At 43.3% G+C, this 25,712-nt stretch overlaps 1 protein-coding gene across 1 annotated transcript in view; it reads right to left on the bottom strand.

The window, feature by feature from the left end:
- The window catches only part of fam222aa (family with sequence similarity 222 member Aa), a gene marked incomplete at both ends in the record, with an annotated part of 44,851 nt that extends 19,658 nt beyond the window's left edge, over positions 1-25,193 (bottom strand). Inside the window, 1 exon segment of the mRNA XM_080043069.1 lies at positions 25,102-25,193. Within this exon segment, the coding sequence (XP_079899195.1) occupies positions 25,102-25,193 (92 nt within the window).
- Positions 25,194-25,712: the final 519 nt, after the last annotated feature.

The raw sequence follows: 25,712 nt of genomic DNA, 5'->3' as shown, positions 1-25,712 counted from the left end.
GAGAAAAAAAGACATCTACAAAAATACTGAAGTGCAGTATGTGAGTGCTGAAAATGTTTAACCGGGGAAAATAATTTCCATCCATACAAGATGATGATATTCAATTCACTGGTCACTTTCCGGATCACATTACATTCTCTGACCTTGAAAACTAATCGTTGAAAAATAAATAAAATACATTATTTTGTTTGAGAAGAAGAGTTATGTAAATTTTCTTCCACTCTACAAACAAATAGATAGTACCATTTAAAAATGAAATTCAACTGACTATAATTTTCACTAATAGGTGCATTTGTATAAACTGTAACAGTCCTCCTTCCACACATTCCAGTTTAGCGCAGTCTATACAAATTGAATGCCACTGCTTTATTTGCATTGTTTGTCACAAATGCGTTTTTCCTCACACATATCAAATAAACCCTGATTAAAGTATGGATTGATAAATGAAGGAAGGAGGCATGATAGACAAACACACCACAATTGACTGACTATAATGAAGGTTTCTGGGTTTGAATACCTAATAATTAGAAGCAGGTGTTACATAAAAGTCCATAATCCCTGGAAATCCCTAGTCTTTCAGTCATAACAACCTTTAAAGAAAGAATTACATTTGACCTCAGACCCAGAGGCTTGTATAATACACTTAACACTCTTAGTCAGATGTGTATTTTTAAACCTGTCAGAAGCAGCACAACAACAACCTGAAAATGTAAAATACAGTGTCAACAGAAAAGCTTCAGACTAATAAATGTACAGTGATTGTGATAGGTGTTTCAATGTAGTCAGGTGGTCATTGGAGCATGGACTAGGGAAATTGATTGGGTCCCTAATAAAATATGAAGGTTTTTTTGTTAACAAATTGTAGTGTTAAAGTCGTGCTTGATGTTATTTTGTCATAATTATGGTTATATTCAGGTATGATGAAAATGTATTTGATCGGCAGCAAATAGCAGCAATAGCTGAAACTGAGTTAGCTGTACTGCTAGCATGACAGCCAGACAGTCTGTTTGTTTGTTATTAGAGAGAGCCACCATTGCTTTATTCTATTTTAGCACATCAGTTACGCAGGATGTGCACCAAGCAACATCACTGAATGGAAGTATATTAAATGATAGGACTATACATTTCTTGTTAATTCCAGTTTCTCTCTCTCTCTCTCTCTCACTCACACACACCCATACTTAGACACAAACACACACGTTGCCGATGGAAGAGAGGGGCCACTCTATTTCTCGCCAGGTGCTTGAGCAAAAAAAGGTCGCTCGTAGTGCCATTTCCTCTCTCACACAGGCAGGCCTGGCCCAAACACACTGGCACTTTGAGCTCATTACTGGCTATTCACATAATCCTTTCTGTGTGTTCTCTCGGTGAGGATACTAATTTCACAGCAAGCCCATCCTCACAGACCATTTGTCAAAAGATAGTGGTTGAAAGAGAGAAAAGGGGCACATGGTGTCGATTGAGAGTGAGAGCTAGTCTAAACGGGGGGATAAGTAGTTCCACAGTTTTACCCTCTCTGAAATGCAAGACAATCGGGTAACTACCCTCCATTTTTCTCCATTTGCTGCTCACCAAATGTATTCTGAGGCATTATACTTTGCTAAAAGAGAGCCACTTTTTTCTCCAATTCAATTTCAAGAACCAATTTTCCCCTATTATTGACTTAAAGAGTGAGGCAGAAGGAGCAAGTATTTGGCTTGTTTGTCATGTTCCCTTTTCCCCTCATCTCTTCCTGTGAGCTTAACAGATGTCTATCAGTGGCAGGAAATTAATTCCAAACTAAAAGCCTGTGACCCATCATCCAGCTGCCCCTAAAAAAGGCCGGTTCTGTCCGGGTCAGTCCCAATGAAGGTGCTGGATAATGTGTGTGAATAATACACATACACACATTGCCCTACACACCACTCGAAAAAACACCTGCACTTCACTCACTCATCAAATCCACTCACAGGTCTCCTATTACACCAGTGTGGGGATATCTCAAAAGCCAGGATGTCTATCGGCTCTTTTCCTGTTCTGCTAACGCTGCTGCAGGGTTTGCAATGGGGGCGGAAGATCAGTCCCATGAGATGAGGGAATAAGCCAGATTCAAGAGGCATTGGGTTTGGCGGAGGGCTAAGTTAAAAGGTTCTTAAACTGCAGAGGAGATCAGAGGAGATGGCTCCTTGCGCCCAAAAGCTGTCTGCTCAGATAAGCATCCTGCCAAGTGTGGGGTGTCACAGGCTGGTCATGGGTGAATAAACGCAGTGTAAATGTGTGTGTTTTGAGCTACACACGTTTCAGGTGAAAGAGTGAGGAAGCTGATGCTGGGGTTGCGTATTGAACTCTGAAATAATGTTTGGTGTACCTAAATACAGGAAACCAAAGTTCACCTCCCTTCACATCCTACAACAGTGGTTCCACTTTTTATTAGCAGAAATTACAAACTTTACCTAGCACTTAACATACTTTAACCATAACATATTTACAATAACCACGACCGTTACATAACTTTAACCAGAAGTAGAATTGACCAATATAAATATGTTCTACAAAGATATTAGGAGTGTTATACACATGCTAATAATTCTCAAAGTAAGTTATTGAAGAAGGTTTCATTTTGGTATCGGTATTGAAACTAAAATATTGTAGCAGAAGCTGAAGCAGCTTTAGGTAATTGTATCCCTTTAGAAAACCAAGCTTCTTCTATATACAGTAGGTTTGAGTGTCTCAGTCCCTCTTCCACTGTAGGACCAGCCGTGGAGCATAGCAGACAACCACAATGAGCGAGGGCGGGGCTTCAACCTAATTGAATGGTGACCCTGCCGTCGCACTGTGGGACGCCCCATGCAGTGCTTTTAACAAGCTGCTGTGTCTCCCCTCTTAATAAGCCCAAACAAGTTAATCCAATCGACACACTCAAACCCTTTCTTTTTCTTTAACAAGGCACTGCCTCTACCCCCTTAATCCCTGGCTCCCCCTTTTCCATCACCATACCGTCACATGAATGGAGGAAGAGAGAAAGGCTCCATTAGGAAGGACTGGCATTAAACCGCTTCCAGCTCTGCACTTTCCACACACCCACACTAAATAATTTGCAGTCATACTGTTTATTCAAAACACACACATAAACACAAATGTTCTTGTGTACCTGATATCAAACTGGTATGCTCAGACATGGCAAACAATGAGAGTGTTATGTGCCCCGACCCAGATCCACACACACATACACACAAACACACCTGCGACAAAACAACACACAAACAAAAATTCTTAAGGGGACGTTTGCCGACAGGCACGCACTCTGGGACATAAAGTCATTGTTAACAAACCCTCCCAGCTCCACAAACAAGAGCCACAATACAAGCCCCTGGATGCACTCACCAACCAGCATTGCACAACCTCAGACCAGCACAATAAATAACCTGCACAACAAAAGGCCATTGTGTGTAAAAAGCCAACAGTTTAGGCATTATTGCCATGATATACAGTGTTGGAATATTGGCAGCTGATTCTTATTTATACGATGCAGCATGCTTCTGTTATTGGGGCTTATACAGCGCCTTTTGCTGCACATTCGTATTTATAAGATGTTTCTCTGCAGATGAAGGGCATTCTTGGCAAAAACACTCAGCTGTTAGCTTTCCATATTCCAGTCAGCTTCAATAGCGTCACCCTTGGGATGAAGGGTGAGGAATGTCTGGCAATCCAATAGCAGCGAGTCGTCTGTCATCTCTAATCAAAACACGCCTGCCTAGACTAATGTCAACCCTGTAATAGCAATGAGGACTAATTTACTTCACAGCCAACTGCTGCATCTTTGTGCTGGGCTAGGTTTTATTAATGGTAAATAACGGGCTAACAGGGCAGCAGGCCATTATGGCTATGAAGCAAGCACATTCAAATGCAGAAAATGCAGAAAGCTGAAGTAAATTAAGATGAATGATACTGATAATGATTCATACAGCAACAGTATGAAACTGCAATCCAAATGCAGGTTGAGTGGAGATGCTACAAATACTGGAATGAGGAATGTTGAAGGTTATAGGAAAAATTGAGAACATAATAAAGAATTAAAGTAAAAGGGTAAAATTTAAGCCTGTCATTAAGTACTTACTGAGCAATCATTAGATGTGGAAGGTCAACCAATCAAATAGCCTTGGTTTAGGATCTGTCAATTCTAGTGCGAAAGATGGGATCCCCCACTGCAGTACAGCCCTCGTGGTTCTGTCAACTCTTGGTACATTCCCCCTTCACCAGGGATATTAAATATAATTTGCTAACTTGTATGTTTTTAAACTAAAAACATGTCCCCACATATTTGAAACATTGTAACTGGCTTTTACCTCTGCTACCAAGGCTATACCCTAGCTAGTGATAAAAACAATGCCTCTTCCACTGCAATACATCATAGCAAACAACACAAGACTGTAATTCTCCTAAGTATTACTTGTACAGCTTTTGGTAGGGTTTACCAAAGGATCAGTTACGTATTCTCTGCATACTTCTCTTTTTACACCTACACTGTAGATGACCCGTGTTCAGGGTCATAGGCTACAGATAGCTAAACCCTGATTAGCTTGACCTCAGATGGTCACATGTGAAATCTACAAGTACCTCCTCGAGCATAAATAGGTTATATGGCAGAGCAAAGAAATTAGTCAAAGTGAGTATTTGATATGTTCTTTTGAGACCTATAAGATCAGTGTGTCATTCAAAAGATAAGGTTATAGATAATAACTGATATCTTTCCACAATAACATAAAGACAAATTAGCACAAGATCAATTAAAACTAACTTTAAAATCATTAAGCTTGAAGATTAACAACACAACCATACAATAAAAATGCGGGAACATGCATCAAAACAAATTAAAGTGATAATTTGTAACTTTAAAAGCAGCACACATGTTTGAAGGTGTATCAAAAATAAAAATGAGTAAGGGCATGGAAAAATCAACTTCTATATCCTTAGAATTTGTGTATAAATGTTTTAAAGTTGTTCATTCTGTGTATTTATCCTGTCTGCCAAAAACAAATTCCTGAAAACGCTGAAAAAGCCTCCAAAAGAAAAAATCTGCTCCTACCGACAATATGACTGAGCCTCCATGCTCCTGATGATGCCAGTGTTTGAGCAATGAGAGCACGGTTAAAGATTGTCAGACAACCCACAGGGGAAACACATCCTCTTCTCTTCTCATTGCCTCTGCCTTTTTTGTATTGTTTTGTAAAGCGACAGCGTCGGTTTTCTAATCTAATACCACTTTCACACAGGAACCCTGTGAATGTTGTGACATACTGAACAGATGTGGAGGGTAGCCGTGGAGTTTATAGTCAACTGTTGATTGCAGATACAGTAACACCCGGGGACTGCAGTTGAGAAAAGACACTGACATAGGATAATTTAAATGAATCAAACACAAATCTGGCTTCATTAAACACTTTTCATACTTGTTGCAGCCTCACCAGGAAGAGCTTTCAAAACATAAATCCCAAACCCTCCTAAATAAATTCCGCCAAGTGTGAAAAATTAGCAGTGCTTTGTTGGTTTTCATGCTAGGATTTATACTTTCCCAGTAAACCTTATTACACACCATTTGTAAAGCATTGTTGATATTGCAAAATTTCTTATCCCAATGTGACACAATCCTTTATTGTCTCAGAATATTCTTTATTGTCCATTCACGGCTTAACACAACAACAATAAAACAAGGGTTCTCTTTTTTCTTCTTTCCTCTACCCATCCTACAGTGGCAGTCTTGAATATTCAAACAGTGTTCATTGTCTTTTTGTGTTTTGTTCATTGTTTGTTGTGCTGTCATTCCTCAGCTTGGCTCCTGAACTTCAAAGAAAAGCTTATGTCAATTTGAGATGAAATGGAGTGGAGAGAAAAGAGGGAGAGAGAGAAGGAGGGAGAGAGCGTGGAAAAAACCTTCATGCAAAATGGCCCTGCCTTCGAAATGTATGCTTATTAATGGGTGTTCAATAAATCAATGGAATATAATTAAATTCAAACAATGCGACTTCTTCTCTCACTTTGCCAAAGCCTGACATAGCTCTCTGCAGGGCCTAAGGTGACCCCAATTCCTACGGTCTAAAGGACAACTCTGCCTTCTTTCACTGGAGGGTGTCGTGGATCTAATAGTCATCCATGCATAACATTAGTGTGTTGTAAAGCCCACAAGGCAATCAAACGGAGCACCTTTTTGAAATGTTGACACTGATCTCATTTGATATATTTTGAAGTGTGACAAAGCCACTTTTGCTCCGCTGGATATTAAGGACTACAGAAAGAGAGGGTGACACAAGTGCTCACAGCTTCGCTAGTGGGGAGAGGAAGAAGCAGACATTTTCTCCACATATTTTTTTCCTCATTGCAGTTTCCGTTGTTGAGACTCAGCAGCCTTTTCCCCTCTTTACTCCCCAGTGTGTGCACTCCAGCTGTTGCCATCCTGCTCCCCCTGTAAAGCTGGCCCTGACCATGCCAGCAGAGGGAATCCAATTGGACAGAGTGGGAGGTGAGGCTGTGGTTGGTAATAACCTGCTGGCTAAAGGCACAGATGGCACAAACACCAGCAAGATGTTCGTGTAGCAAGCAATCCAAGAAGTCTTCCCTGACAAACACAGAAACCTACAGTGAGCTGAGGAATGCAGATTTGATGCGGTATCCTCTCAGCCAGGTGAGCTATACAGTGAAGTGCAAAGAGTTAAATCATTGATCTGGTTTTCAGGGGCAAGGTCTTGTTGGTGTCACTGTTCAATGATTGGGTAAAGTGAAAAAGCGGACAGGTTGTAATGATTTAAAATGGTGGACTCTTTCCATGACAAAGGCAACCCAGATAAGGGCTAACGGTTATCAGCAAGCTTGACCAGCCATGAAGAGAATTTAGAAGGCGAGGTCATCGTGGAGATAACAGCATACGTGCAGACTGATTATCTCTTCCCCTCTCAAGGATTTTTTATACAGTTTGCCGCTCCTGTGATTTATTTGCCAGACCAAAGACTTGTGCGTTTCAGGTCCCTGAGCTACACTTCAAGGAGAACATGGTTGGCGTTCACCTGTTAAGATTTACTCAGTGACAGTCAATTCCAGTTTCCATCGGGATTAACAGAAGATATACGCTGATACATTTAACTACAACGGTGCGTGCGAATGTGCAACTGTCACTAAAATCGTGCGCAAAGCCTGTTAGCTTCTCTGTCTGAGCTCAAGATGAAGGAAAGTTGGACCAAGTCGTTTAGTTTATTGATGTTGCTAGCAGAGATTTTTTATGGTAGACAAGGCTCCCAACACATCAAACATATCAGGCTAAAAATGCCCCGGAGACATCCCTCATCCTGAAGACTCCCCAGCAGATGAGCTCCTTCTGCTCTGTGTGTTACCACTCTGTGCCTTGGTTTGTCCTTCACAAGAGACAGGTAACACTGCCAAGACCCAGTAATTAGTGCAGATGGAGACTGTAATACTCTCTTCCCCTCCCTGCAGAAATGCCAAGGGAGGAAATCTATAAATTCCTGCATATTAATGCAATTTAAAACCACTCCAGACACCTTGCTGGAGGCAGGTGATAAAAAGGTGAAAGGCAGACTACCTGGCACGCAGCTGCTGATATGTCACTGACATCGGTCCTGTATCAGCATCTTCCATACACAGCACTACCAACACACTCTCACACACACACCAAACTAACTTGATAATCCTTCTCAGAAGAATGCTCTCCAAATTCTGACCTGAGGCCTTAAAACTGAGTCCCTATCAATAATTAAGCGGTAATCTAAAAACCCATTTTAGTTGGGTCTTTCTGTACCATTGTCCCTGCTTCTTCTCTTCTTCCTCCGTCTATTTTTTCCTCTTTCTACAAGATCTAGTTAGAGATTCCATTAGCATGAGAAGGCAGGCTAGTAATTGTCTTCACCCTGCTGAGTGATCCCTGGATAGAGGATTAGGCAGAGAGAAAGCCCTATTTCAACTCGGAGCACAGATGCTGCCCACAGCCACCCACTCCAGATTAGATTAGGCTGCGGAGGGATGAAACCGGCCGGTAACTTCGAGCAACATTAAGCAGAGGGCGTGGACAGGAGGTTAAAACCAATAAACTTTTGCCCACCTTTCACCACCAGCTGTGACCCTCTTGTTTTCTTTTTTCCTCTTTTCTATTTTGGACGGGGGATATTTTCTCGTTAAACTACTAATATGCTTTTCTGCCCAAAGCATGTGATTGGGGGAAGGCATCTCTCTCTCTCTCTCTCTCTCTCTCTCTCTCTCTCTCTCTCTCTCTCTCTCTCTCTCTCTCTCGCATACATAGAGTATTTAGAGCTGCATCTTCCTAAATCATCCCCCTGGGCCACCCTGTCCGTCACTAATCTACACGCCACCGCCCACTTATAAGGAGGTGTCACATTTCTGGCACTCCTCCACTGGATAAGCACTTCAAACACCAAAGCTTCTCTCCTTGACCTTTCCACAGAGATGATCGATTAAGCCCACTGGATTCATTCCATAAACAGGCAGCCATTACATCAAAAACCCAAGGAATTTAGCTCATATAAGCTTCATGAGGGTTCAAATCTTTATTGGCTATTTCAATCCACTTCTTGCAGCACATTAATAAGCGCACAGCGCTTTGCAGAGGAATTTTTGGGTCTCTGAACTACTGCAGTTGTCTACCTGTAATTATTGGAGCAAGTCACAATGACAACAGAGGGGAAAAAAACTGCTCATCTCCACTCCATAAAACCTGTGATGCAGAAAAATAGTTTAGCTAGCTCTCCCACCAGAGTAGCATGAAGTGCAGTATACAATGGACTAAAAAGTTTAAAAGTATAAAAACAGCGCCAACATAGCTGCTCTGTTAAAATAGCACATATACTGTGGAAGGTCTTCACTCTGCTTTCCACCTATCCAGGAAGCTCTGTGGGGTAAACCAAGGAGCACAGAGGCCAGTAAAAGGTCTGCTGCTCGCTTGCTGCATGAGCCATTAAGTTACAACACTGCAGGCTTCCTGTTTTCATGGTTGAACACCTTCTACATGCTTTCAGCAAGGACAAGACTAAACAATCTCGAGTGAAACACCGGGGAGGAGAAACCCGAGGAGACAAAGACAATTTCAACGACAGGCTGCTCTAAATCACAGCAAAATCAAATGTTGCTTTGAACGTTGAAACGTTGCTTTGAACGTTAAAACAGGAAAACCTAAAAAAAACATTTCATTTCACTAGAAAAAGGGAGAGCTCCATCTAAGGAGCCCTGCTAGATACCTCCTGTGTGTGATCACAGTGGCCAGTGAGCTCTGCTTCAGTTCTAAGGGACTCCTGCTCTATGGTAATCATATCCTATTTGAATAATGAGGCAATACCAACGCTCCTGCCGCCCATTCCCCTTGCATCCTTGACTGGAGTCTTTGATAGACACTAATTCTAGCTCCATCTATAAAGCTCCTCTCATGCATTTTTAATAGAATCTATTACTTTAGGATTAAATTATAAAAGACTGTCCTCCTTAAATTTTTAATAGTTTGCATAATTGGTACCAGAGCCTGAATGCGAACCATAAAAACCCAGTTTGTACAGGACTGCCCGGCGAAACGAGCCAGACAAATCCACACAGCACCGTTGCAAGAAAAAGACACACATGGCAATACCCTATCACAGACAAGCACACATCTGCACATGGCTGTGCACGCACACTGGAGCAAGGACTTTATGGCCTTGTGTCCATTGCCATGGAGAATAAGGTGGTATGAGCTAAACACTGTGAATGAAGGGGACAATAAGGTCAGGGACCATGAGAGCTGCTTTTGGCTGCAGAGCTCCGGCAGAGGTCTGAGGCAAGAGGAGTCACCTGATGGAAACAGGAGACATAAACCAGGTGTTCAAAGACACCTGCTGCCTCTGATGTCAACTGGACAACAACACTCAAACAGCAAAAACTACTTAGCAGGTTAACACCCTCCCTTTGTCATAACAGTCCCTGATAACTCCATTCAGTCAGCTTAAATGGATATGTATTTCCCTTCTCTGTTCCCGGTTCCAGATCAGCCATGAGTTAAATGTCATCTGCACTCCAACTCAGCTCTTTCCAATGAAAGACGGAGCGTACAGGAGAGCAAATGTGTCTCAGGCATCTCGTCTAAACCAGAGCCCCCTTAGAAATCTATGCACGTCACCATCCCCCAAATTAGCACCGCAGGGACACCCCCCTCACCGCCCCCTCCTGCTGGCGGCAGCTCTTTGGCATATCTGTACCGGGGAAAATATTTCACACTGTATGAATTATTAAGTGCGGGGCCAGTGCTAAGCAGTGTGGAGATAGACCAGTTATTCACAGCTCTATTGGGACGGATGCGTCGGAAACCCGGGCCGCTCGCCTATCAGATCGTTTGTCACGAGCGATAGACAATTTACAATGAAAGAGTTTTCCAATTTATTCATTCTGCTGTCATTGCAGTTTTCTACCTCCACTCATTCCACTCAACAACCCCCTCCTCCGTTAACTCTGTCTCGTCTGGAGTGGGGGCTCCACGGCTGAACCAACCGGCTGCTTCTCCGTCTGATGGTGTTGCCTTTGTCTTTTCTCAGTGGGAGGAGAAAGGTGGAGGTGAAACACGTGTGCAAAAGACATGAGGCGAGCGGATCCTGTTTTAATCATCTTAACTGAGGTACAGGTGTTTTGGGGACAGCTGAGGGGTCTGGGTCCCAGTGTTGAAGCTGTGGCTGACTGGCTGTGTGATAAACAGAGCAGGAAACAAGGCAGACACAGGGGCTTGGCTGTGCCTCTTTAGGACTAAGCTCCTGGCAAGTAGACAAACCAGGAGCCCCCCCTTCCCCCATTAGAGAGAAATAAAAAGAAGCACTGAATTAAACAGCAAGTGACTTATTGACTCAAGACCAGGCAGTGAAGAGAGAAAAAAGTTTGTAAAAGCCTAGACATGATAAATATGTACTGACTATTTGGGTCTCTATAGCAATAAAATAATACATTTCAAAAGAGAAAATTGTCCCAAACACAGGTTTTCCTTTTAGGTAGATGGAAATGTTTTTCTAGAGAAAAAGAATGGATCCTTGGGGGCAGGATCTTGTTTATTTTCACTTAATTTTCACTCCTACGCAGATGGGCAGAGGACAGACTTGCAATTCAACATTAATTACTGAAGGTGAACCCGCAGTCAAAACAGCCAAAGATTAGTTTTTTTGGTTCACAAATACTCTCTGTTAAAAAGACCGGCATCAAGAGTCTGAGCAGAGCTCATGAGAGCTAAAACATAAATGATGTTTTTATTTTTTTCTCTCTAAACTGAATATACCAAAGAAACAGAAAATGACATCGGCAGCTTTGTTGCTCTAAATGCTCGGTGAGAGCAGTTTGACCTGTAAAGCAGCCCAGAGTGTATCCGTAATGTCCTTTGAATGCCAGACGCAGACGGCTTGCACTGAATGGGCCTTGATGTGAAAGGCAGAGATGTTAGATAAATGTCCTCACAGCCAAGCCCTCTGCCCTCTTCCCGATGATGCATTCTTATACTCAAATACAACAACCCCCTTCACACACACACACACACACACACACACACACACACACACACACACACACACACACACACACACACACACACACACACACACACACACACACACACACACACACACACACACACACACACACACACACACACACACACACACACACACACACACACACACACACACACACACACACACACACACACACACACACACACACACACACACACACACACACACACACACACACACACACACACACAGTGAAACACAGACACACAGTGAAACACAGACACACAGTGCCAACAATCCCACTGAGGGCAGCATTTGTTTGGAAACAAGGTGACCCTGTTGCCTAGGGCCTGTGAACAGTCACAATGAAGGCCTCTCATCCTGCACACACCCAGCCGGCTGTGTTGGGCTGATGACGGGTGGAGTGGGGAGAGGGGTGGGGTGTGAGGGGCATCACAACACCCTGCTACTGCGGTTTTAAAACCCCCTATTCAGGAAGCCCCCTGAGATAGCTCCATTCACACCACGCACAGACGGAGCAAAATCCCTGCTTGTAACCCAGAGTCACGCAGTCAACAGATGGAGCGGCTATTCAGTGAAGGATCGCGCCGGCAGAGGCGGCTCCTCATCCATTCCCTACTGGAAACAATGGGGCAGCAGGTCAAGAGTGCCGTCTCCAAGAGGAGGGGTCAGGGAGGAGGGGCATGCTCCGACACAGTCCAGCTATGTGAACGTTTTGACACAGAGGGACATAGAGAAGCTTTTTTCTTCGGATGATGGGTAGAGGGTAGGAGGCCGGTGGCTACATGTGAGGCCCTTGGGCTTCTTTTCAGGCGATCAGACTCAGGTGCAGGGGGCCTGTGTGAATCTAGGACAGCAGTGTTTGTGTTTAACCTGCAAAAAGGAACAAAAAGACATTTCCCGCCTGCACACATTTGCATGCTTAGAGGAAACAGACTCGTGGTTTAACGCACATTTCAAGGACCAACTGTAACAGACACTCGCTCGTCTTTAGAGTGCACAAAGCTCTCAATATTCTCCCAGATGCATCATGTGACATTACAGGAAAGCGACAGACTAATGCCTAGTGTAGAATTGTGGATATTGTTCTTAAGTTGTTCTGAAGTTGTTATTGATGGATTGATTTGCTGTATTTTTAAAATAGAGGAGAAACTGTGAGCCACAGACAGTGAACAACAACTCTGAATGGCTCAAACGCTCGTGTGTGGGTTTGCATGCATGGGTGCGTGATCACACAGATGATCACAAAGCATATGCAGCTCCCTGTAGGGGAAAGTATATCAATTTCCATTGACCAGCAGTCTTGCTATCATGTGGCTCTGACCATGGAGTCAATTAGTCATCTAGGTTGACCTGCCTCACTGGGTTTCCACAGCCAGAGAGACGATACAAGGTATAGAATGGTCCCATGACTACACTATTTATATACGTGTGGTGTAAACATTCCCAACTACTGAGATGCCAAATACTTTTACCACATGTTCCTCAAACATAAAAGGTTTCGTTTATGAGGCTATTCTGCATAGGAATGCACTCAATACAAAACAGAAGGTGTCAGGAGCGCTTCAGCAATTCTCTATTAACAACTACTTGACAATAAAGGACAGACCAAAAAAAGACTTTCTACCACTTGGGACAGTGTTCACAAATCACACCTTATTAAGCACTGAAGCCATGGCCATTAAATCAAAAAGCCTTTTCAAGAGAGAGAGGTGAGGGTTTTCCTGGGTTATAGGAACAAAGCTTTGTGCGAGGATGCTGTTATTGCACTCATGTTTGTCTCCCTCAAAGAAATTGTCTATCTTAGTGCAGAGGGACAAAGGGTGGAGCTGCTATTCTTCCTTCCCGAGGTCACACCACAATACATCAATGGTTTGCCATTTCAGAATATGCCGTTGTTATGCAGTTTGAGCCCAGAATTAAAAAAAAGAAAAATCCTATTCCAACCATGCTGAAAGGGATCAATAAGAGCAAAGAAAAAGAAATTGGCCATAAACACAGAGGCTTTTATTCTGATTGCCACAATGCAGCTGGAAGCGCAAATGCACCTGGAGAGCAAAGCAGAGAGCGGCAGGAGAAGACAATTTGTGTATTGGCTGTACTCAGACCTCAGCACCATCTATCTCCACAGCAGCTACTAGATTTCTAATATTGTTGGTTTTTAAGGAGGCACGGCTCTCCTGCCACAATGAGAGGGATCCAGCACCAGTTTCCCCTTTTTCATTTTCAGTGTGGTCTCGCAAGGTCCTCTGGGTTTTGTTCAAACAACACTGCTGGGCTGCGGCCCTTATTTAAAAGATTAATAGGATGCTGTCTTGGCATAGAAGCAATCACTGAGGTTTCTGTGACAGCAGAAAAAGTGTGGAAACAAGGCAAAGAGGAGAGACCATTGTCACGGATACCAACTGGCTGCCGCAGCTCAATTGAGATGGCTGTGGCTTTCAAGCCCAGCTGTCAATCACAGCAGCAAGCATCAATGGAGTAAATTTGAATGATAAAACAATAAGTCATGAGCAGGCGATTTCCCTGTCATCGGGACAGGCGCTGTTTTAGTGTAGCTCACTATGGGTGGAAAGATTTCACCCGAGCCATACGAACTTTGGTTTTGCCTGGAGTTGTTGGCTTCGCCCTTCAATCATGACGGAATGTGTAATCACCAAATGTCTTCCTCTCAATCCTTGTTGCAATTGGCAGCACAGCGCTGTCACCAGAGATGGGGGAACAAAATGGAAAGCTGACTAAAAGACAAGCTTTAAGTGACACTTAATTTGAGATACCCAGGCATTCTCTTGGCTCCAGTAAACAGGATCCATCAAACTTCGCCCAGAGCCTTAATCTGCAGCTGTTACCAAGAGGGCTGATGAAGAAATCAAGTCCTTTAAAAGTCCCTAAAGCAACAAAAAAAGGCACAGGGATAATTATGACACTCTTAAAGAGCAAAGTTTTCATCACGACCAAATCTAAGGCAACACTCAGAGCATTTTATCCTTTAAAGACAAAACCGGGCAAAAAGAAAAGCATGACAGAGCTAATGACAGCCTTGGAGAAGACAACAGAGGGGGTAAAATGAATAGATAAATATGCGAGCTGGTGAAGGAGTAAGAGAAAAACACTGAACAGCTGCTTTCTCCCTTCTTCCCTTTGCTTATCCTAGGATAGAGTCCCATGCGATCCCCCTGATCCTATTTTGTGGCTGACAGAGGGGACCGCAGCTCTGTTAATTTCCCTACTCGCATGGCTCTGTGCCCCCCCCACCACACACACACACACACACACACACACACACACACCTCACCGTCACTTCACTTCACTGCCAGGAGGAAAAGGTGGTGGTGGTGGTGGTGAGGGGATACATCAAGGAGAGACTCTCCCAGTGGGCTCTCGTCAGTTCCAGGCCATTGCACCTTGCTCGCTGGGATTTTGTTTACACACACCCAGACACACAGGCACATACACACAGAAGCAGATGACTATTAATGGGAACGATAATTTTTTCGCTGCACAGTCACTTGTTTTTAAGAACTGTTATGAATCGCTTCAGTTACATATCACTGTAAGTTGGTGACAAACAAAATGAAAGTTCCATGCCTCGCAGAGCTTATTTAAGTGGCACAGGAGCAGATAACGTTCAATCAAAACCCAGTGATACGGTTGATGTGGTCAGTGGTAATGTGCAGCCAAAAGGCCTGACACACTTTCATGGTCTTTGGGGACGAGCGGAAAACGGCAGGCTGCCCTTGTGCGTTCAGTCTTTACAGATGTTGCCTTGGAGAGCGGCTGACTGGCTGGCTGCGGTGACAGCTGGACAGCTGTTCCTATAGACGCAGCCACGGAAGCATGCCACAGTGATGGGGGTTGGGGGGGATAGTGCTGCGTGTTTCGTTTATCCGTATGAAGTTCCCAGGACGTGCATGGCTGTCAGTTTTAGCAATGGTGCATGAGCCTGGATAAGGAAAGATGGCACTGAACAGGATATGGAGAGAAAGCACAGATGGGTAACTATCAGAAACGGCTGACATTATTTGAAGAAGCTCCAATAACAGAAAAAATTAATTTTTTCTTCTTCTTTTTTTTGTAAATTGTAATTTGCCTATCCACAAATGAACACACAAAGCCAACACCGACTAGCTACACTGGCATACGTCTAAACATTTAATTTGATCCACAAGGTCTGTTGAGCAGCCGTGACTTTATATTTTTATCATCATAAACAAGTAAAAGTTTAATATGAATTTCATAGAGAATGTTTTACATGAAAGAGGGGAGGGAAAGAAAATCTATTTTCAAAAGCAGAGAGGATAATTGGCTGAGCATTAAAACGACTCTGGACTTTGTGCCAACATTAGTGTCTCTTGGTGATGAAGGGCGGTTTAAATTGGGATCATGTTCAGATATTATACATTTATCCTGCCACTTCAAAACACAGTTACCTAAAATTATAGAGACCTGCTGGAGAACAGTGCAGATTAAAGACAGCCTACGTATATATTAATATCTTGACTAGGGTTGGAAACTTTCCGGTAAAAAGTTTCCGGTAAATTTCCAGAAACTTTCCACAGGAACTTTCGCTCGGATTTCGGGAATATTCAAAATTGGGAATTATAGGAATTGACTAAATGGTGGTAATTTAAATTATCTTTTTCATATCCAAACATAATGATAATGTTTTGTCATAGTCAGACATCCATGCAAACTAATGCAATTAAGAAACATTACATTTGAACAGATTTATTTGTAAGTAGAACTTTATCAAGTTTTGATTATTTTATGAACTATCAATAACCTCACTGAACAACAAAAAGATTCCCATTTATTCCCATAAATTCCTGTTAATTCCCATGGAAAGTTTTAACTTTGAAAATTCACGGAATTTTGCAACCCTAGTCTTGACTGAGGTGGGGGATTGGAAAAGAAAAGCAGCCGACAAAGGAACTGAAATGTTGTTAAACACTCAGCAGTATTAAATGCTGTCACCTGCTGAATAAACACACAGCAAATCATGAGTTAAACAGCTTGGAGTGACGCCAGTCACTTCTGCCAAAACTCAAATTTTTCCTAAGCAGGCTGGGCTATTCATTATGCCCCAAAAGGTCAGCAGTTTGTTCAACTCAATAAAAATGTTAATAAAACTAAGAGCTCACTAGAAGAAGCCCTCATAGCCTCGGGTCGCTCATCAAAAAACGTGAATATGTGAACGAGTGCGCCCGTGCGGATGCATCTACTCCAATACAACGTTACTGCATTGCGTAGGTCAAAGGTTGTACAGCAGCAGCTATAACACCAGGAAATATAGCTTTGGCCTCGTCGTAATCCCGGTCAAACTCCAGCGACTGCTCAACACGAAGCAGATCTTAACACGTGCTGACACACACTAACACCTACAATAACCATGAGTTGATAAGTACCCCCCACACCAAAATCTCTAATTCCAGCTCTCACCCTCAACTCACTCTTCTAAATAAATGAAAGGACCCATTAGGCAGATTTCAAAGGCCATCAGTGGGCTTATAATTATATATGAAATCTTTTAGAGGAAAAAAGTGATTACTCGGGATGCAAGTCTGGAAGCGGGTGGGGGGTAGGTTATTGCTAAGCAACCAGTCATTATCCTCCAGAGTGGAGCGAGGTGACCGGCCATCCGTCTAACTCGGTGGCTTGCCTGGCTCCTGTGCAAACCAACCCCCTCCCACCCCCCACTCTCTCTCCATCTCTCTCTCTCTCTCTCTCTCTCTGCCGTCTCCCCGTCCAAATACAAACAGAGATAAAGAACGCTGCAATCGCTCTTGACACACAAATAGGTTAACACAATAAAGCCGGCTTTGCCTGGCTCACTCGAGGGAGGAAAGCAATTCCAGCAGCAGGCAGGAGGTAATAAAACAGGGCTATGAGTGTGTGTGTGTGTGTGTGTGTGTGTGTGTGTGTGTGTGTGTGTGTGTGTGTGTGTGTGTGTGTGTGTCCATACATGTCCTCGTGTCAGTGTTCCTATGTTTTTGTATGAGAGTGGAGGCAGGCACACAGAAGCTCTTTGGCCTCGAGGCCTAATATCCCACAGATTTTCAACCCATTCTTGACACAAATAATAACGTGGGAGAAAGTATGGAAATTCCAGGCTGCTTCTCCTTCTAGATTAAAGGAAATGGTGGCTTAATATTAACAATATAGCTAACCTGCACCAGCCCTATACAAACACACAGCTGTTTCCCTATGGGTCATATGCCAGCTCTTTTGTAAATGGTCTTCGGCTTGGTTAAAATTCAACAAGTAAATTGAATGAGTTTTATCAGTGCAAGCCTCCGCTTACGCTCCCTGATGCGGGCTGCCAGGCCTGGCAATAAATGATAAAAATCTCCAGAGTTTTATTAAATCGTGTTGCATTCACGCTGAACTCAGGGAAAATGGTGAGGTGGCTTCTGCAATTACAATCCAGACCAGACAACATTGTTTTCTCCAGTCAGTGGAAATTTCATTACCTTACAGCAACCGCCTTAGAATTGGGTAATAGCCTCTTTTTGTCACAGACACAAATTGTCTGTGGGAGGTGTGACACCCCATGAGTGTTATCCATTTGCAACAATATGCATACAGCTGCTTACAGTCCGGATGCTGGTCAGCGTAATGTGCACTATTATACAGTGATATGGAGGAACTGAAGTCAGAAAACAGCGGTCAATAGCCAATTCCTGGATTTGTTGTAGTGTAATCAAACTCACTGAATACATCCATGCAGCTCTCCTCGGGCTATTATAGACAGATGACGTAGGGCGCACATGCTCCCCATCTCTGGCCAGTCAATAAACAGAGAGAGGCCAAGCACGTTTTCCCTTGGAATGACTGAACTGTGAAGAAACCCCAATTACACTTCTGGAAAACTTTCCCACGTCGTTAAGGTCATACAGGATGGTCATTTGTGAATGCCCATGCATTCCATGCAACCTTTCCATGCTTTCTTCTCACCATGTTTCTTGGCCCAGGTAATCAAATAGCAGCAGACATGTAAAGTGGTGGCCATTGTGAACCAGGGAAATAAATAACCAAAGAATGAAGAGAAAACACCTTATCTGCCTGATGTATTTTCTGTGTCTGCAGAAAGCTACAAAGCCCAAAGGGGGAGCAGTCAACCAAAATGCATAGGAGATGGAGATTAGGATGATGTGCGGTTCCTTGTTCCATTAAAGTTTGATCTTCCTCAATAGCCGAGGAGAATCAGATATCTCCCATTCGAGATTAAAGTACACCAGCATAGAGGGGAGATTAATCAGAGGCCTGCATGAGATAAAATCCAGCCTTGCTTCTGGCATGGAAAACAGTAGCAATAAAGAGTTCAGCTGATAATGTGAAACACGGCGAGGCACAATAGCAAATCAAACGGCACATACGGGCCTCCAAAACAAATCAAAGCGCCGACCAGACTGCGATACAGTGGCTGAAGGAGTGCAGCGAGAGGGGCCCGATCTGATAGTAGCCAAGGCCTTCATTTTATTACTGGTTGAGGTTGAAGAGGGCACACTGGAGATTTTCCCATGTTGCTCACTGTCGCCAGGCTCTCATTCCCTCTCCTCCTCCTCCTTTCCTTGAGATCAATGGCGCTGGGGTGATTTCACAGCAGCCTGCACTGTCACCCAGAACAAATCAATGTGACCATGAGGAAGGCAAGAGCGGCATTGTTTTTAAGGAGAGCAAATTCGCTGTTGGAGAGCTTGTCAGATTTGCTTTATTCTCTCTCTTCCCCCCAAGAACACTTTAGGAAAGAAGCATGCCTCCCCACACTTTTTTCCGGCTGGGTTATGGAGCAAACTATCAACTGCACAGCACTCGGCCTCTCTCTATACTAGTGTACTCATTAACCGCATATAAACTGCACAGTTCCTGTTGACTATATTTCCCCATGCCCGAGAGCATTTCTTTCAACAAAAGGAAAATATACTAACCGCCCTAACCTTTTCCCCAAATGAAATGCTATACATTAACCCTGGGGCCCTGGTGAGACGTGACTTCTATTAAGTCTGACAGTGGGTGAGAGGGGAAGAGTGGGAGGAGGTGGGAGGATCATGGCTGTCCGTCATGCACTGTGTGTGGCTGCAGATAACCCTGACGAAGAGTTGCCAACGTCAACCATGGCAGCAGATCAGCCCACAGGAGCGGAGCAGTGGTCAGTTGGACCTTTTACTATACAGCCAGAATTACAGGAAACTAGCAGCAGCAGAGTAACGAGCCCTGAGAACCACGCAGCGTCTTGCTTACACAGACCACTTATCACATACACAGCAGGGGTGCATGTTCGCAGCCACATGCCTGTAAGTCTGTTGTTGTTGTAGCCGCTCCACATCAAACAACAGCAAGCTTTGAAAAAATGCTTGAGCTCCTCTTTAGGAAAACAGCACTGTTTCAAAGGTTGGGGACAATTCCTCGAGCTGTCACATATAATCTTTGTGATCATTTATAGGATCATGTGCATTTTATAGATTACACTGATTAAATGGGATTTTTGTGAGTGTCACATGATTAAACAGGTATTCATCAAAATAGATGTAGACAGAGTGGCATGATATTTCAAATTTAGACACGGGTCAATAAACATAGGAAAAAAAGCAACTTTAAAAGTGAATCAGTCACAGTATGGCTATTAAAATGTTGAAAACTGAGTTTACCAGTGCTTGACCAGGAGTGACCCTGAGCAATTAAAAATAATCTGTGTTTCATTATCTGACCCTGACACTGTGGAAACAGACCAGAAAGAAAATGAAAGCTGACTGTTTGACTTTGACAGCACAGCTAATGAGACTCAATCACCCAGCGGTGAAATAGATATAGTGTGTATAGTTTGATGCATTATAGCACAAGGCATGCGATGTTAAGCATATACATAACCTGTAGTTCCACTTTAAAACACTAATGCCAAATACACAATCAGAACCATCTCTGATAATCCTGCCTTTAAACATCATCATCTGTGCCGGAAACTAAACATCGCCTGCACTTCTTCTAATCACTTACGCTGACTGACTTTTATCATGCTTTGTCTCCACCTCCCAAGTACTGATGTGCAAGACAAACCTCGCTGCCAGGACAGTGTGGTTAGTATAAACTCATGTAACGCTGTGAAGTGCAGGAGAGGGCACGTCTCTTTTGTTTGCCCCATACATGAGAAGTGCTAAAACAAGGACTTGTAATAGACTTTGCCTGAAATGAAACACTTTGATCAGGTATATATTGAGCTGTTGTTGACACAGGTTCTTTGATAGAAAAAATGCTCTTGTTCCCTTTAAGTGTCCGATGTTTCCGCAGAGTAAGAAAGCTCTGCGCTTTTCTAGGATATCAGCTAATCATCTAGGAACTTCTTCTTCCTTCGACAGGGGGAGGGAAAAAAAATGTCGCGACTATTTACATCTACAGTATATTTTGCTATAATAGAGTTTGTGGACACTGAAACAGAGCAAGAAAAAAAGAAGAATAACGACTAAAAAGAAGCACTTTCATTAATCCATGAGTTCACACAAGAATTGACATGCACAGATCACTTCAGGGGTGGAAAGATCTTCAGTAACACTCACCCTATCCCTCTACCCCCCCCCCCCCCCCCTCTCTCTCTCTCTCTGACGTGGACACACACACACTGTATCTACTATTTTAGTCATCTTAAATGCCTAAATTAGTTTTGCTGCCTCTGGGTAGGTGTTGAGACAATCAAACCATGCAGGGATTAAAAAAGATTAATACATGGTGCAGGAAATTAAACTTCAGCGACTTTAACGATATTCATGAGTAGAGCTCACTTATTCACTGCAGGCAGGAACTTTAATAAGCAAAGAATACAGTAAGGAGCCCAAACGCTATCAATCAACCAAACAGAGGTGCAATTTTAGTTGCAAATTGATAAAAATGACAGGCTTCTTCTCAGTGCCTTACTTTTTTATTAATAGTGCCATAATATGCCCTGTGTCAGCAGTAGAATAGAATTATTAGCTGGTGTGATCAACCTAAAAAGCGCTAATATTTTTTTTAAGGTCACTTTTTGTATTTTTGTTTGCAAACACGGTGAAAGCCAGAGGAAGATGAAATGTAAAGTCTTGCAGCAGGACACTTGGTCCAATGTTGTGGAAGGAAATAATAAAAGGAAGATCTAACAGCAGGCTAGAAAATAAAGAAGCACAACAAGAGCTACAAACTCCAAAAGGTAATTCAGTGACCTAGATATTAAAGCTTTTCTGCCATTCTGTTCTCCCCTGCCCAGTCCAACCATCATGTTGAGTTAAGGCAAGCATTATGCAGGGAAGACTATTTGTTTAGGTGAGGAGCAGCCGCAGAGCTAATATGAGCACAATTTGCTCAGCAGGTCACAGGCGCAGAGTGGAGGAAGTAAATGAGGCAGTTCTGCCCCCTCGGGTGCAGCCCTTGCCTCATACATCACTAGATGTTTTATTCAATACAGCCAGGAAGGCTCTATGGCAGGTGCCCTGACTGTGGGGGCGCCTGGCCTGCTGTAGGGGCCCATATTATATTCAGCGAGCCGCCTGTCTGCGGGGCTGCTGGAGAGAGCATGACTGGAGCCAGCGAGGAAGACAGATATTGAGGAAGCTTGTAGTCTAATGATAAAACATACTGTGTGCGGCTATTTCACTGCACAGTCAGCACAATGAGCAGGTCCATTTGTGTACAGAGTAAGGGCTGAATCTTAATATTGCAAAGCAACCTCAGCAACCCGCAAGGCTAAAAGTTCACTGAAGTCGAAACATCCTAAACTTTATCAGCCCGTACTCAAATAAAACGTGGACTTCAGTTACATTGGAGATAATCAGACTTTGCTATTTGCATTCTGGGCCGGGGCTGCAGAGGACAAATTTGCTGAAGAATTCACGGGACAATGACAAATTGCCTCCAGACTTCAATGCAGCACAGAGCATCATCCACGTCGCCGAGCACAGAGTGAAAAGTTTTACGGTGTCGCTTGATAAAAGCCTGTCACAATATGCAGGCACGCCATTAACAGAGATTGTATATCATTAACACTCCAGGGTGAAAAATCACTAATTGCAGTAGTCGCTCTCCCAACACGCAGTGACACACGGGGGCGCACAGATGAAACATTCGCACCTTTTACTCTGAGCTGCAACTCCTCCAGTGCCACATATTCCTGCCTGCGGTGCCTGCAGTGCAATATACCCCACACAATACACTTAATTGCTACCCATACTTGAAAAGACCAATATGACACATAAAGCGGTTCCTAAAGCCATTCGGGAGCGGCTCTCTAACAAGTCGATTTTTACAACACTTCCTTTATTGTGGGTCACGCATGAAAACAAAGGCTTTAAAACTGAGACATCGCTATGTGAGCAGCATCATGGGAAAATAGAGCATTTACAAACATTATGTTTCTGCTGTTCCTCAACCAACATTCAGCGAGACTCCAACTGCGTTAATGGTTACAAAGAATGACCCAAACCACTCTGAATTCACAAGACTTCTGCGGGGGGGCAGTTGACATTAAATATATTTACCATAAATTGCTCCGTAGTGCAGACTAGAACTCCATGCAGATTGCAGCATTCACTGAGCGATCTGTCTCATACTTCTGCGGTCCAAATTAAAAAGGATTCATTCTGTTCTCCAAAATCCACGAACCCCGTTGTCGTTGTCAAATGTTGATTAAGTTTATCCTCCTCTTCTGATGGTATGCAAATATACCGTTAACACTGCCAATTAGATTCCACACTCTAGCCTCTAGCATGCAAAGTTAATAAGCTTTGCCTATTTTCTCGACTCGGCCAATTTTTGTCTAGGGCAAAAGCGCAAATAGGTAATTTCAGGAGCGTCCTCGGAAGTATTGCGCACCAAGTGCGCTTCGGGGTTTCAACGTTTAGCCTCCGGAAGAAAGTAAAAGGTCCTGGGTGCACCTTTCTCTGTTGTAGTTATCTCCAAAAAACAGGACTGTTAATCGAAAGAATGCGTGGTTGAACTGCTACGCAGTATTCCAAAATCCATCGCTGTTACGCATGGGTTTAAAGTGGTCCGCCTTCTCTATACGACCAAAGATGAGATATATAATGAAATTATTAGCAATATAATTTAGGCAATAATGTGTGCGGTACCATGAAAGAAATCAAGCCTGGGCCAAAGCGGCTGCCTTCAATATCCTAAACTGATGCGATGTAAAATCCCAGTGGTCGGGCTCTGCTCCGTCCGTCACTTTCTCCGTGGTGTCGGCAGCCTCTCGGAGATGTCTTGCCTCCCGATTCAGACTCAGATTTCCCGCTGAGGCTGTGGAGTAACCTCGGGAGCGATGCTCCGAGATGCTCTCTTTGGTGTATGAACCAAATAAGAAAGGGTTAGGGCTGAATAAAGAGCTAGCTGCTTGAGGCAGCTCCGGGATGCGGTCCTGCCCTTGTGCTGAGCTGCCGAGACTGACAATAACCCGGAACGCTGCAGACTGTCAGGCTGCACCGACCGCCCACCGACCAATCACTGTACTGAGGGAATAGAAACATTCCCACGGGTTGGCCAATCATCAGTAATTGAGGACTGTTACCATAGAGATGCTCGGCGTCCAAGCGTCTGAAACCACGTTGTTTATTCGTGGAAAGAGAGAGAAGAAAAAACCGTTTGATATAAATTACCGTGGCAAAATGCAGATTGAGATCTTTAATCACTCCTTTCATCCTTAGCAGCAGCATAGTTAAAGGTTAAAGGCACCATCGCATCATGGGAAGACCTGTCAAACCTGCAGGCATCTTGTGCAAGAATCACTTCAAGATTGTATGAGCTTCCCTTCTGCTCTGTAGTTGGACTTCAGGGAGAAATAAAGTATTATTATGCAACCAGAATACAATTAAATGTGATTAACATGCAATATTAATCTACGGTTTTATGAATTGGTGGCTGTAAAATGCTATTTAACTTAATTGGTTTGTAACCCCTATAGGACAAATATCCCAAACAGATCATAAGCCTCTGCAATAATCCGTTTATTATATTGAAAGTTTGAATGCTGTGAGAGTTTATTGTCCTCTATGGGATTAGATTGATTTAGTGATCCATAATGAAGGATGCACTGCATGCACTTATAATGTTCCTGAACATTAATCTTGCAACAACTCTTACAAGAATGCATAGACTCATCCACACAGTGTGTGCTTTAAATCCATCGACTACCTCAAAATGTTGAAATATCTAAATACTATATTTCAGCCAGACAGTCTTTTATATTTAAGTAAAAAAATATATAAAAAAGAGAATATACTGTATATGTGGCTGTCGACTTAACTTTGCAGAATTCCCTCACTGTCACCTCCAGCTTATGTGAGTCAGAGGAAACCTTGCAAAAGATCTATTTTTTCAAAACGTCATTAGAACAGCGGGGGAAGTGGAGGCTTTACTTTGACAGAGGCCCCTGAGCATTCATTCTTCTTCTTCTTCTTTTTGCCAACTGTGTCCAGTTGCACACAGACCCCGGGACACACAAAGGCAGTACAAGCAATCACACATCATGGACTCTCATAATAAGCTGACGCTGGGAAGTGGGTGATGCAGCACTCAGCTTATGCCAGTGCTGATAAGAGCCTGAAAGTATTACCTCGGTCTGGCAGCCCGCTCCAAGAAATCCATCCTGAGCCAGGTCATCAATTCTGCCCTATCTGATTGCTCACCAATCCCTGGCAGCTCCATGTCGCTGTCCTGGCCTCTGCCTTTGAAATTCTCTCTATGACTTGCACTTTCATGCTTATTTATTTCACAGAAAAAATATGTACATATTGTATGTGCACAGTGGGGGTCTTTTGTGCGGTCTTACACCTACATGACAAGAAAATAAAACAGTGAAGAGTTTGCATGGAGGGTACAATTTTCAGAGCAATGGAAGCGCCTGAAACAGTCAATCCCTTCAATGTATTCAGTGCAATCACATCTCCCCCTCATTGCTGCAGTGGACCTATAGAGCATACATTAAAGCCCGCTGAGTTCAATCATATCACCTACGCCGTTTGGCTGCATAGTCAATCAAACAGATGAACAAATAATTGAAAAAAAAAACAACCAGAGCTGCTGTTGTTCCAGTGAGGCCCGGTAAATAAGCCATTTGATTAGCTGATAAGCAGATGACTCAACAAACATTCAAGGCATGTTTACTGTGGTTTGATTAGAGTGCACCCAATACGCAGAAGATTGGACACAAATACGTTGTGAAAA

Source organism: Ammodytes marinus (assembly GCF_949987685.1).
Source record: "Ammodytes marinus genome assembly, chromosome: 2".
Taxonomy (NCBI): Eukaryota; Metazoa; Chordata; class Actinopteri; order Uranoscopiformes; family Ammodytidae; genus Ammodytes; species Ammodytes marinus.
This window is presented reverse-complemented; position numbering and strand designations above follow the sequence as displayed.